Source organism: Nematolebias whitei, chromosome 22 (genome assembly GCF_014905685.2).
Source record: "Nematolebias whitei isolate Nwh7 chromosome 22, NemWhi1, whole genome shotgun sequence".
Taxonomy (NCBI): domain Eukaryota; kingdom Metazoa; phylum Chordata; class Actinopteri; order Cyprinodontiformes; family Rivulidae; genus Nematolebias; species Nematolebias whitei.
Genome location: NC_056519.1, coordinates 17,028,014 through 17,042,532, shown reverse-complemented (window position 1 = coordinate 17,042,532; position 14,519 = coordinate 17,028,014). Strand labels below are relative to the sequence as shown.

General features: G+C 37.2%; 1 protein-coding gene across 1 annotated transcript in view; it reads left to right on the top strand.

Annotated features, from left to right (window-relative positions):
* Window positions 1-13,904, top strand: part of ptn (pleiotrophin) — an 80,839-nt gene extending 66,935 nt beyond the window's left edge. The window contains exon 5 of the mRNA XM_037695959.1: window positions 13,180-13,904. Within this exon, the coding sequence (XP_037551887.1) occupies window positions 13,180-13,229 (50 nt within the window). The 3' untranslated portion in view covers window positions 13,230-13,904. The remainder of the gene's footprint in view (window positions 1-13,179) is intronic.
* The last annotated feature ends 615 nt before the right edge of the window (window positions 13,905-14,519 follow it).

Genomic DNA, 14,519 nt, shown 5'->3' with positions numbered 1-14,519 from the left:
ACATATAAAGTGCTGTCTATATAAAAAGCTGAATGAGACTAACCTGTATAAATAAAGGTTGAATGAATAAAAATATTTTTTTTAAACTTTGCCTTTAATCACTGAAATCATTGTATGCGAGTATCGTTGACAAAGTAAGAATGTAGCATATTGATCTATTGATTTAGCCGGTTATGAAGCATAAAAGCCTTAAGCAGCGATTATTACCTCTGCTTTTAATTTCTTCTTTTTTCAGTTACACAACAAAGTTATCTTAATAAACGGTGGTTGATCATCTTCAGATGGTGCAAAACACCGTGTCAAGGCTCCGAACGAAATAAATATTAATTACAAATTACATTCAGAATTAATTTTGACGTCTTTGTTACCTTTTAACGCTTTGCATGATGAGGCGCATCAGTTTATTCCTTTCTCGTAAATGCGCTAATCAAACTAAAACCAGCCTTCAACTGCATCCCCAGTAAAACGGCAACAAGTCAGCAACAAAATTGTTAAAGTAATGACGCTTTATTAGAATCTACAATCACTCCGTGGAGATCTAATTGAAATATCAAACACGTTAGAATAATTAAATGGCTTTCGAACGGTTTTAACACTGCAAGTAAAATCTGTTAATTTGATCCAGGTTCAGAACAGCATCTTTTTATTCATCAAGATAAAAACATTAAACTTGTGAATGACAAAGCAAACACCATCATGAAATAAAACCCATCCAATGTAACGTCTTCATTTTTTCTTTTTATTATTAATTTATTCATTCATTTAAAAGAAACAAAACAAATTCATCAAAAAGAAAAACAAAACATTGAATGAAAAGGGTGCAGAAAGAAGAAAAAAATATAATATATGCCCCTTAATTAAAATAAAAATAACTACAATTAAACAACAACCTACGCTTGAACAATCTCCAAATGGAAAACAAAAAAATATCAGGCATCCTTCACCTGGCACCATACCTTCCCAACAACTTTAACTTAATCATATTTAAAAACATATAAATTGTTTTAGAAAATTTTATGTTGATATTGAGGCAATTCCACAACGTATTCCCTGAATTACAACGCAGCTCCTTCAGACTAGTTCTAAATGGAGGTTTTACAAACATTTCCATTCCCTTAAGGTTATAATGACTCTTTTTTTTTAACAAATTTTAATTGAATATTTGGGGGTAATATTTTTATGGGCTTTATACATGACTTGTAAAGTACTATATTCAACCAAATCAGAAAATTTTAATAAGTTCAACTGATGAAATAATATATTTGTTGGGCGACCATAGCACTTCCTACTAATAATTCTTATAGCTCTTCTTTGTAAAATAAAAAATAGGGGTTGTAATGGTTTTTCATGCTTTTCCCCAAACTTCAATACAACAGATTAAATATGGAACAATCATTACATCATACAACATATACACAACTTTGTCATTCGTTCACTTTATACAGTAATGCAATTGGTTAATTTACATGAGATTTCCATGTCAGCTTCTCATCAATAACGACACCCCAAAATTTTATTTAATTAACTATATGAATTTCAATATTGTCAATTTTAAATGGGACTTTGATTTTTTTTTTCTATTACTAAATATCATGTTTGTTTTTTTCTTAATTTAATGATAACTTATTAAGCTGGAACCAAGTTTGTATTTTTACAAATTCTGCCTGTATCATCTCTAACATCCGTTCAATATCTTCACCCGAACAAAAAAATAAAGTGGTATCATCAGCAAATAAAACGCACTTCAAAAGCCCTGACACATCAACCAGATTATTCACATGCAAAATAAACAATCTTGGTCCCAACACAGAGCCCTGAGGAACTCCACATCCATTAACGCAAAATTCTGATCTTTCATTGTTTACCTGCACAAATTATGTAAAATTAACCTTTCTTTTTAAATTTAAGAACAGACTTACTGAAGCATCCTTAGTTCCTAAATGCAATTCCATTTTTTGTGTGTATAAGCTAGGAAGTGCTGCTTCTACTTTCTAAAGAAAAGCAGTTTGATTGGTTTGGATTAAAAGTAAGACTCAGGCAGAGACAAGCTGACAATTTACAAGAAGAAAGACTCCAGGGCTTTTTTTTTCACACTGTCAGGTCACTGAAAACAGTCACACTGAATGTTAGATCAGTCGGTTTGCTGTATTTATTATAGCTGAAGGGATGTTTACTACTTGGATGTCTCTTTTTCTTCTCAACACTGTTGACAAGCTTGTAAATTTGGTGCTGCTTGGTCGTTTTTAAAGAGAAAGACAAAGAAAAAAATGGAACTTCTGCTGTAACAAGATTGAGTTAGCATTGTTAAACGTATCAAGGTGCACACGCGAATGAACTTTTATCAACTTTCTTATAATTACTGTGCATGTTCAGTCGACTCTCATTTGTCTCCTAGTGCATCTCTCGCTGATTGCATCTTTGCTGATTCCAACAAACGTCTGCAAATGATTTAATCTCAGACGGTGTCGTCTGTGATTTGCATTCATATACAATTCACCATCAGCCTGAAGGAAATCCTCCTACTTAAGTCTGAATTTTAGCGGTGAGTGACAGCATTAAAGCTGGGTTGAGAAAATAACTCACCATTGGGCTGTAATTACAGGCTTTTAGCTTCACTGAGTTGTGTCAAAGTCACAGAACTCTGGAAGACCATTGCCTTCTCGCATTTTCTGGCAAATGGAGAGGTATCAAAAATTTTGAGTGGCACCAAGAATTGACCTAATAGGAAAAATGTAATCATGTTAGCCCACTTGGAAATACATTACTGTCTGCTGAAAGGCTAAAACCGGTTGTAATAAGGGCTCAATTCTCTGCATCAATGTCTCTTGTTAATTTTGCAAACAGGGCATGCAAATGACCCAGCATGAATGTCCTATTGTTTACAGTGAATTATTGTGAGTTTTGAACTGTTGCCAGTGGCCACAAACTGCTGCCTTATCATGCTCAGCAGATGACATGTGTACTTGAAAGGTTTGCACAGTTTCTCTAAACTGGCTGTCATTTCATCAAATGACAACAGTTCACACAAGCCCATAATTACAAAAATAAGTTGGTGTGTGCACTTTTGAGGCAATCTCCAAAACTATGAACTGTTTCATACAGATTGATTTATTTCAGTAATTCCATTCAAAAAGTGAAACTTGTATATTATATTCATTCATTACACACAGACTGATATATTTCAAACATTTATTTCTGTTAATGTTGATGATTATAACTGACAAAACCTCAAAGTCAGTATCTCAGAAATTTAGCTTATTGTGAAAAGGTTCAATACTGAAGACACCTGGTGTCACAGTCTAATCAGCTAATTTGCTCCAAACTCTTGCAAAGGCCTTTAAATGGTCTTTCATTCTAGTTCTGTAGGTTATACAAATCATGGGGAAGACTACTGACTTGACAGTTGTCCTATAGATGCCATTGACACCTTGCACAAGGAGGGCAAGACACAAAGTGTCATTGCTAAAGAGGCTGGCTGTTCACAGAGCTCTGTGTCCAAGCACATCAATAGAGAGGCGAAGGGAAGGAAAATATGTGTTAGAAAAAAAGTGTACAAGCAATAGGGATAACTGAACCCTGGAGAGAACGATAAAACAAAACCCATTCCAAAATGTGGGGGAGATTCACAAAAAGTGGACTGCAGCTGGAGTCAGTGCTTCAAGAACCACCACGCATAGATAAATGCAAGACGTGGGTTTCAGCTGTCGCATTCCTTATATCAAGCCACTTTTGAACAAGAGACAGTATCAGAAGCATCTCACCTGGGCTAAAGATAAAAAGGGCTGGACTGCTGCTGAGTGGTCCAAAGTTATGTTCTCTAATGAAAGTAAATTTTGCATTTCCTTTGAAAATCAAGGTTCCAAAGTCTGGAGGAAGAGAGGAGAGGCACAGAATCCACGTTGCTTGAGGTTCAGTGTCACGTTTCCACAGTCAGTGATGGTTTGGGGTGCCATGTCATCTGCTGGTGTTGGTCCACTGTGTTTTCTGAGGTCCAAGGTCAATGCAGTCGTCTACAAGGAAGTTTTAGAGCACTTCCTGCTTCCTGCTGCTGACTAACTTTATGGGGATGCATATTTCATTTTATGTATTTATAAATATAATAATATAATGATAATTATATATATATATATATATATATATATATATACACACACATATATATATACATATATATACATGCATACAGATACATAGATAGATCAAAGCACTTTGGTCTTTTTGTTGCTCTGGCTTTTTGTCTAATCTCTCTTTCTATTTGTGCACCATTGTTTTTGGTCATTATTAGCTAAAACAAACATTTGCTTTTGGACTGTGAAATCAAGCAGTGTGAGCTAGCACTTAGGTACTGTTGAGAGTACCACATTATCTGAATTGTATTGTGATATCAAGACCACCTGACAAGAATTTTACTGTATGATATATTTAGAGGTTAGAGCTCATACAAAACAATTCTTGCACAAAATAAAGTGAAATTATAAACATAATATAATTGTAATATTTATTTTAAACCATAAAGAACAAAATAATTAAAAGATAAATACAGGAGTTTTACGCTCTGCTTTATTTGGAAGTCTCTATCTTGCCATAAGTGAATAATAAAAAAATGGATCTGATTTGAGTCACACTTAACTATAGGCTGTTATACAGTAAATGATACAGCTGCCCTGAAAAGAAAAAATAGACTGAAAGAGCCATTTACTGTACCAGGCTTTAAACTTTTTTTTTCTTTTTTAAACCTGTTTTATGAACTTGATCCAAAATGCCTTTTATAAAAATTACATATTTAATCTTCAGATTGACTTCACTTTGCAGCTCTTTGGTTTTAGAATCTACCAAACTAATAATAAATGGGAGTATGAAAATATGTTTCCAATGGCTTTCAAATCTATTCTTCCTTGATTAGTGATACATAAACTTGACTTAGTCTGCATATTTTGAACCATGCATGATTGTCCTTAAAATATTTGACTTTGCATGTAAACTAGAAATGAAAGGTTAGGCTCCCTATGTGCATACTGTATGGCTATGCTTTCATCTTGAAAAAAAAGGGCATGTTCACAATATATACTGTGATGCTGATGGTCCAAGAGTGTGACTGTAAGTCAGACTGAATTGGGCCTGAAGCCACATGTGGTACAATGTATATGTATTTTAGTCACTTCTGATTAGAGCTGGCTGTAAGGATGCAGGTTGACAATCTTCAAGGTGTGAGAGCTGAGGGCAAAGGAGAAGTGAAGCGAGGATGCCAGTGGTCCAGATGAAAGCAGGCAGTTGGAGAGACAGACTATCTAAATGAAGTGTGACGTTCTGTTAGTGCTAGGTGGAAGATAAGCAATGTGAAGCAGAGAGGTTACCAAGAAAAGAAAAGCAGGGTGTTATGCACAACTTGTGTATGGGAAGGAGTTGTGCTTTTCGTGCATGTCATTGGACAGCAGAGATACAGTCAGTCTGCAGCAGTGCGATCAAGAGCTCATGAACATTAAAGGAATGTTTTGGCTTCAGAGTGACTGAGATGAAGCGAGGCGAGGCCGTCGAACACCCAGCTGGACACAAAGATCTGCCTGGACAGATCTGCAATTCTAAACACCAACCGTTAGGTTTGGGAGATAGGTTTCCTCCCTGACTGCAGCAGGTTGTTGTGATGGGGGGTAGCATCTGTCACTTGCAGATTCGGGAAAAGACAATTCTTCGAGTCCCCCCAGGGAGTGATCTGAAATCGAGAGGTGCCTTTGCTTTCTAATCCAGGTGAAATACAGACTCCGTGGCGGAAAAGAGAGAACAATGAATGACAGATATGAATGCATGTAAAAAGCTGAAGGTCCCCAACTTTTCTTTTAGTCGAACAAGAAAGAGAAGCACAGGAGGGAGCCTGTGGATGCTAAAGTTGATTTTTCAGCCTAGTTAAAGGCTTTGGACAAAATGCGACATCTCCACTTTGCCTGGAGAAATGTTTAGCATTTGCCAGCTGGTGCTCGTAAGTTGTACTACTCAGATTTCAACTTTCCAAAACCTATAAGGCAGTGGTGTAGTCTACATTTTTGTAATGGTTCTAATGTGCTTAGAAACAGTGGTGCACTCTACATTTTTTTGTAGTGGGTTTTAGAGTTGCATTCGGGTCCAAAAAACCAGACCCAACCCGGCTCCAGCCCATAGCCATCATTTCTGAACCCCGACCAATCCGATGAATTAACAGTAATTACAGGTCCGAACCCGAATAAACCCCCGACATTTTTAATTAAGCTTTGACTGCTGGTCGGCGGATGCGCGTGGCTGAATAATTGGGGCAGAAGATCGGAGCTGAGGGGGTGTTTGTCCTTTCATGGATGTCAAAGCGCATTAAATGCTTCCTGCTTCTGCCTGCATTGGTCCCTGCTCTGACATGTCGGATATTGGGTCGTCGGCCGCGTGCATCCGTTGAGTGTCACGGCTGAATGAACGTCCACTTGGGTGATGGATCGCTGGCAATAGTCCATCTGAAACTTAACTGAACTTTTTACCTCTTCCAAGGCCGGTCAGTGCGCGGTGAAATGGCCGTGTGTGGCAAGTGATAGTATGGCAAACCATGTTACCATATATTGGATTGTCAGCCACGCACATCTGCTGACACCATCAAAAGCATGACACTGACCCGGCCCGCACATTAGGCACATTATTATGGACAGGCCTGGTCCGAATCAGGGTCTGGCGGGCTGGGCTCCGGGTTCGGGTTAAAAATGCCAGCTCTAGTGGGTATACTGTGCTTTGAAATGTCATGTTAGTTATGTGCAATATATACCGTGCATTTTAGCTTACCTGGTATATTACTACCTTGAAATACATATTCATACAAATTCATCCTGCTTGCATTGTTAAAATTCTACCTTGTTCTTGTTTACTATTTTCTCTTTAGGACCTTGTCAATATTATAATTACTTTTTCACTTTTTGGTACTTTATTTTTGTACCCTTATTGCATTCCTTTATTTCTTGTTTGTTTGTTCTATTTAATTCATTTTTTTTGTGAGTCAAATCAGTTCTTCTCATCCTGAGCATTTCATTGTACTGTTAACCTTGTGTTAACCTTGCATATGACAAATAAACACAACTTGAACTATTAAACACTTTGTACAAAATCATTTTAGTCCCATCCAGACACCAAGCACTACTGTTTACTAACACTTAGCATGATAAAAACGGCTGCAAGTCATGGGATTAGCTTACTTACCACCTTTGTTTGACATCGTACGGCAGTAAACTTTTGTGATAAATCCACAACACCAAATATTATTCCTCGGTATATGCGATGATATATGCAGTATAAAGCTTGCAAAAGCTAGAAGTCAAAGAGGTTGCTTTTAGCTACTTAGCTTCTTCGCACGTCAACGCCAAAACTCCAGAAGATGCTGACTGGCTGGAATGAAAGTTCACCTGTGATTTTATTGGTTGAAGTTTTGGTCGGGCTGACAGTTTATTATAAAGCAGGAGATGACCAGGTATTTTGCTTGGGTGCTTAGGCATTTGCCCAGTTGCTCTAACGGCGCAGTGTAGAGCAATCATTACAGATCATTGGGCATTTTAATTGGTTATGCGGAAATTCCCCAGCATTTTTTGTGGTTATACGCTGTATACTTGCTTATCACGTATACTACAGCACTGCTATAATGCAGTTTTAGGACTGATACCCAGTCATTTTCACTCCTATCAAGAATTTCATCCATGTAACCAGAGTGACTTATATGCGAGTCAGACTAACAAAGATCCTAATGAATTGTGAGGTGTGATAGGGCAATCTGCATATGAATCTAGCATGCCTCACCTTTATAACTTGAACCCCACACTCTGTTCTTTCAATTGATAAAGCTCCTCAGATGAGAAGCGAAACGTCTTCAGTTACAAAATAAAGTCCAGTTGTTTTTGTCTTGAACTTTTTTGAATTTGCTGTATATTTATTTTTACTAAAAACTTGCATTTGCAGTCACACATTAAATTATTTTGTTTAGTGTGCCTGCTTTGCAAAGTAAGTGAAGCGTACCTCTTGAAACTGTCAAATAAAGAAAATAAAGTTCAAGTTCAAATCGGGCTTAACTGGTTGAAAGATTAAATTGTAAAAGCCATTTTAAGTATTCCTTATTTTGTTAATCACATTTGACAGGTTTATCACAGGAAAATAAAAGCTTTGAGAAAAAGTAGACCCTCTTTTATGAAGGCAAATTTTTACACTTGAAATATTTCATTTAATTTTTTAACTTTAATTAAAAGGTTAAATTAGTCTCTAATTCTATTTGATAGATGTCTCTTACTTGAGCTTTTTAATCTCCTGTCTGTCTGCGACAGCAAAGTAGAGAGCAATAGTTACGCCTTAAACAGCAGTAAAATGCTTCCAATGTTACAAGTTATCTTAAAATATACTTTCAGAGCCATAAAGCCTTCAAGGTGAGCATATACATACAGCACATATCTTCCATTGTTGTTGCTGTTTTTAGTCAGTGCAATGAACGTTACATAAATAAAATAAAAATAATGATATTATTGACAAAATGCTTGCAGAAGTGTTTGTTAAACCAATTGTTGCTCATCTGAATGTTGTTTTAATGCTAAAATACCCTAAATAACTTGTTTTTGGGATCATGGTCTTTAAAAATGTCTATTTTTGCTTTTCAGTTTTATTGTTGTTGGTCTTTGTTCTGCTCTTGTGCCACACCTGCTTCTAACTGTTACACCTGTTCTGCATTTAATCGTTAGTTCCCTCAGAGAATACTTGCTGAGGGTTTGCTGGATCCGCTTTGTTGAGTTTCTCCAAATGGTGGTTTCCCAAACATTCACTGTTTCTTGCAAATGTTTATTATTATAATTAAAAAAAATATATATTTTTTTATTATTATTATCTGTTCATTTTTCCATTACATTTTTAAGCTTTATAGTCTGATTTGGTAATTACGTTTTCATTTCAATATACATTTCCAGCTTTTCCCCGGCATATAGGATTTGCCAACTCCTCCTTCAGGACCACCCCTACTCCATTTCTCTTTCTATCCACACCATGGTAAAACAGTTTGAACCCTGCTTCAATGCTACGAACCTTGCTGCCCTTCCACTTGGTCTCTTGGACACGTAAAACATCTACCTTCCTTCTCTGCATCATGTCAGCCAGCTCTCTACCTTTGCCTGTCATTGTCCCCACATTTAGAGTTGCAACCCTCAGCCCTACATTCTTGACTTTCCTCTTCTCCCTCTGTCTCCTGACACGTTTCTCTCCTCGTGGTCGTCAACTAGCAGTAGCACAATTTCCGTCGGCACCCTGTTTGTCAACAGCACCAATGGCGGACGTTGTTAACCCGGGTCTCGACCGGTCCGGTACGGTGTCACTTAGATGAACTCGCATATTATTTTTGGCAAAAGTGTTTTACATCAGATGCCCTTTCTGACACAACCCTCACCATTTATCTGGGCTTGGAACCGGCATAAGAGATACAATGGCGTGCGCCCCCTATTGACTGGTTTTAAAAACAAATAAAACAATTTAAAAATATAGATTAAAAAAATATTTAAAATACAACATCACTAAGGAGAAAAATATATGTTTTAAGGGAAGATTTAATAACTGGAAGTGCGTTGGCTTGTTCCACAGTTTAAGGGCACTAACTGAAAATGTTCGGTCACCTCTCAATGGTAAAATACATTAACTATCATAATTGAAAGAGTTCAAATGACTTTTAAAATATTTATTCACAAACTATTTGCAGTTTATTAACTTTACACAAACTAAAACAGTAATTAGTATTAGAGTTAATTATGTCTCCTAAATGTGAAAAAGACAATGTCACTGTGTTTGACTTTGGACAGATCTGAGCAACAGCTCGACTACCACTGTTTCACAAGCAAACAGCAGCTGTGTCATGCATCGTGCAAATGCAGCAGAAAGCACTCCACCCCGCTATTTCAGTTGATCTCATGCAGAGTAGACAGAACAGTGTGAGAGTGCATCCTTTTTCCCTCCATGTCTCTCTCTCCAGGGAGCAGAATGTGCTGATGCCAAACAACGGGAGACGAGAAGATAGAAAATTACAAATTAAAACGAGAAATCAAAATGAGAATACAGTGGCAATTTCTGTGGTGGGAGTGTTTTTTTTGCATCAAAAATATTTACTCCCTCTGGAACCTTACAAGTGGCACCACCGCATCAGTCCAAAAATGTCAAAAAAAAAGTGGGAAAAAAAACAAGTAAGTTGCTTCGCCAATCTTCGTTGCTCGAAATTATAGCAAAGGTGTATCTCTGTTGAACTTTTCCTTAACAAATGCGCTTTAATGTTTAAATCAGCTTCATTTCGTTTGGGCGGCGTGGCGAAATGCAGCTGATTTGACGTTTGCTCCCAGAGTTCCGGAGCGAAATGAAGGTAGCTTACTATGCCAAGCCAAGTGTCTCATTAATAGCCACTTTTACCTATTAATGAGACACTTAGCTTGCCATATTACCCGAGGGCCCCCTAGTGGCTGTAAATGGTAGTGTTCAATATTTTCCATGTCAGAATAAATGAAATTGTCAGATCTCAGTCAAAAATTGAGTTATAAATATGGGGAAAAAAACATATATTAGTCGCTTCAATGTATAAGTTGCAAGACTTGCAAATTTATGCAAAATGTGCAACTTATAGTCTGGAAAATACGGTATATCTAGTTTAATCTTCATTCAACAGTCTTGAGTCCATACGATTTGCAAAAATGTTTTTACATACTGCCCTTGAAATTAATAGTAGTTACCAAAGTGCTTTAAAGTCCCAAGATTAAAACAATTCAAGACATCCATTCCTTCTTCAAAATTTGATGTTGATGGATTTGATTATTTTTCATGTTGCTCCATCCAACAAGGATTAAAAATATAATTAATTGTTAATTTAATCAATACTGTGGTAAAAACATACTTGTGTACTTTGATTAATTTATTATTGAGTGTGTGAGGGCTTTTCCCACTCACTAACTGTATTTACAGTATGTACTTTCTATGCTCTAAAATAAACTTAATTCATAAATGTACTTTTTGTTTGTATTTGGGAAAAGGTTTAAACCTGGTTATCAATTTATTAATTTAACTTTAAGATTGTGTTGCTCTGATACCTCTCTACTTCTCTTTGAGGTCAATGGGTCATGTGTTGCCATGGAAGCACGCCCATGAGCAGTGCTGACAAGGAACTGGTGTTTTCAATGAGCCTTATTGGGAAAATCCACACTGATTGAGAAGGAGGGGAGATGTTAAATAAAGGTTGAATGGCTGTTGTGGATTCTGGTTGGGTTTAGATTGTTGTTTAGCTTTCAGTTAAAACTGAATGTGAATATGTAATTATTATTTTTTTCTAGACATTAATTTAGTTAAGTATGTGTGTTTATTTTCATATAGAAAATGTAAATGTTGGCTCCACCCCTCTTAATTAGAAATGGTACAGGCTAATGTTTTAAAAGCTGGGTGGTTTAAAATGGGGTCTCTTTCTTGGGTGTGGTTAAAGAGCGTGTAAACCATGTCCTTCTTCTGTGAAAATGTAAGAACAATGTTTTTGAAAAAGTATTTATAAAAGAAACCAGAGCTCTGCAACTTTTGGATCATATCTGATTTTTTTTTTTCTTTTTGGTGTTTTTCTTGCTGCCCTGGCCATTTTTAAGCCCAGAAGGTTTTGACTCTGCTCTTAAGACTTGGAGTGACCAAATGTTTTTATGTGATAATCATTTTACACACAGATTTCCTGAGGATCTTTAAAATTTGCTAATATAATTAAAAAATCTGCAATGATTCCCCCACCCCCGCCAACCCCCCACCCCCTGGCATGTCTTAATCATAATGGGCCCAAGCCATGACACGATACAATACTCTAAAAAAGCTCTAAGATCTACACTAAACACTAATAATAATAATGTAAAAATAACACGGTTTATTAAACAGCAGCCTGAACATGAGTCTGTAGTGAGCAGACGGGTATTAATACAGCAGCATGATTCCACTATGGTGTAAAACCTCAGCCAGAACATAAATGCTGTTTGAAGGTCTTGGCGAGCTCTTCAGCAGCATTTTAAGAACACGTTAAGCTAATTATTGTGTTTTTGCAATACACACTTTCACAACTAGGTCATACTGGTTTGTGATTATGATGGAGGCCGATTGGTTCCTGGTGGTGGATGGGTTAAATGCAGAGAGCCATTTTCACCATTATATGGGAACATACACTGATGATACATAAAATATTATTTTGGGCAGCACGGTGGCCCAACTGGTAGAGCTGCTGCCTCTCAGTGAGAAGGTTACCGGTTCAAATCCTGGTCTGGGGGGGCTTTCTGGGAGGAGTTTGCATGTTCTTTTCATGCATGCGTGGTTTTCTCCGGGTACTCCGGTTTCCTCCCACAGACCAATAACATGCATGTTAGGCTGATTGGTAACTCTAAATTGTCTCTAGGTGTGAGTGAGAGAGTGAATGGTTGTTTGTCTCGTTTGTCTCTGTGTCCTTGTGATGGACTGGAGACCTGTCCAGGTTGTACCCCGCCCCTCGCACAGCAATTGCTGGACATGGGCACCGTGACCCAAAATGGAAGAAGCGGGTAAAGATAATGGATGGAAGTATATTTTGTAAGAATGATCTTGTGGAAGGAAATCATTTTACCACAAATAAATCCATGTGTTTTATTTGACACATTTCTCTTTAAAACTGCAATATCTGCCCATACGTAAGCAAATCCTTCAAGACTGGAAAAAACACACACAAAACCCCCCCAAAAAACATGTAAGCGGCAGACTTGCAGGCAGCCAAGCTCTAAGCGTTCAACAAACAACAAGCCATGAACTAGCTGGCCAAACTGCTACTGGTTGTTCTGTTCTCTGTTTCTGTTTATTAGAGCAGAGAGGTCATAAAGCAGAAACAAAAGACATGCACTGCAGCTTCGGTCAGGGCGGCCAGGTGTCACGCCATTCTGGCTAGAAGCTGATAAAATGGTTGTATAATACACCAACCTGCCAAATCAATCCTCAGGATAGAGTAGCAGGAGGTCATGGCACTAAATTTGAATTCCGGCAAACCGGCTGATAACTTAAATGGTTATTATGATGCAAGACAAAGCATGTGTTTTTTTCATGGAGACAATTGGATTGTGTTTATTTTCACAATCGCCACCTCTGGCAGTGAATATTCTGTGTCATGACTATGTCTTCTTTTTTTTATTTCAGATGCAAAGAAGCAAAAGAAGGAAGGGAAGAAACGTCCGCAAATGAACTAATGAGGATTTTCTGAGCCCGAAAAATGGAAGACGACTTGTGGAAAGACGTCCTCGGCCTTATTTCAATGCAGTTCCTGTTTATATGTCCTGTAGGTTGACAGTAGGGGCCTCTGTAGCTTTGACAAAACCAGTGGAAACGAGCCTTTTTTTAGTGACAATGTCTTTTGTTTATTTTTCCTTTTGTTTTTAGCAGATGATAAAAAAACAACTTGTACTTTGCCTTAGGAGACATAATTTCCAGTGGTAGGGTCGGATAATGAGAAGATCTGTTTACTAGTTTTCTCACTTAATTATGTTATCTCTTGGATTATTTTCTTAAGAACAAATTGCATCAGATTGGTTTACTGTATAAAGAGCCTAGCTCTTATTTAGACACACAAAAACCCCTTTTAGGCCTGTGCCCTGGCTTAATGAAGCAGTTTGTTTAAAAGTAAAGCTTCAAACATCTCCACTTAATTAAATTGAGCAAAGAAAATCATGTATTTGCAATCTTTAAGTGGCCTAATTTACAAGTACAACTTTTTATTTCTTAACAGTGAAACTTGCAGGAAAAAATATTTTAAGCTTGTTCTGTAAAATCTCCTGCTGCTTTGCTGTACCTCAATTTACAACCACATATTGTTAACCTTTCTTCTCTTAACGTATTCTTGTCGTACTCCAGAATAAAAAAAAAAATAACATCTGGTATTCTTCTTGATGTTTTTGCAAAACTTTAAAAAAAAATCAATAAAATTATAAAAAAAATTAATTTGAGCTTCACCTTTTTTAATGTTTTCAGTCAAGCCTATCTAAAAAAAAAAATAAATAAAAATGTCTACCATTCCTTGATCTGTCTTTGTTGAGAAATGGAGTCATAGCCATTTTGATTAATGTCCATTTTATTTATATACAGCCAAATCACAACAGTTGTCTCAAGGCACTGTACAGAAACATTCACATACATAGAAAAGCCATTAGTAAAGTTCGCTATCCAAGGAAGCCAGCAGACTTGGCGTAAGTAATAATTTTCAGCTGTTTGGAGTCGCCATGAGAGAATGTACTAGCGAGACTTAAGGCGAACATGGAAATTTACGAGTTCAGCCTGACCCAAAAAGAATATCTGAATCCGGACCTGGCATTGGAAGGCGGACTATCTCAAATTTCTCCTTGGATATTATGGAAACACAGATGCTCTGTCCCCCCCTCCCCACACCCTCCCTTCCTCAAGGTCATGGACCTGTGACAAGAGTTCAACCGAGCTGGCTGACAAACAAACCCCTCTTATCAGGACAATGGCTGTGGGGTGGGTGT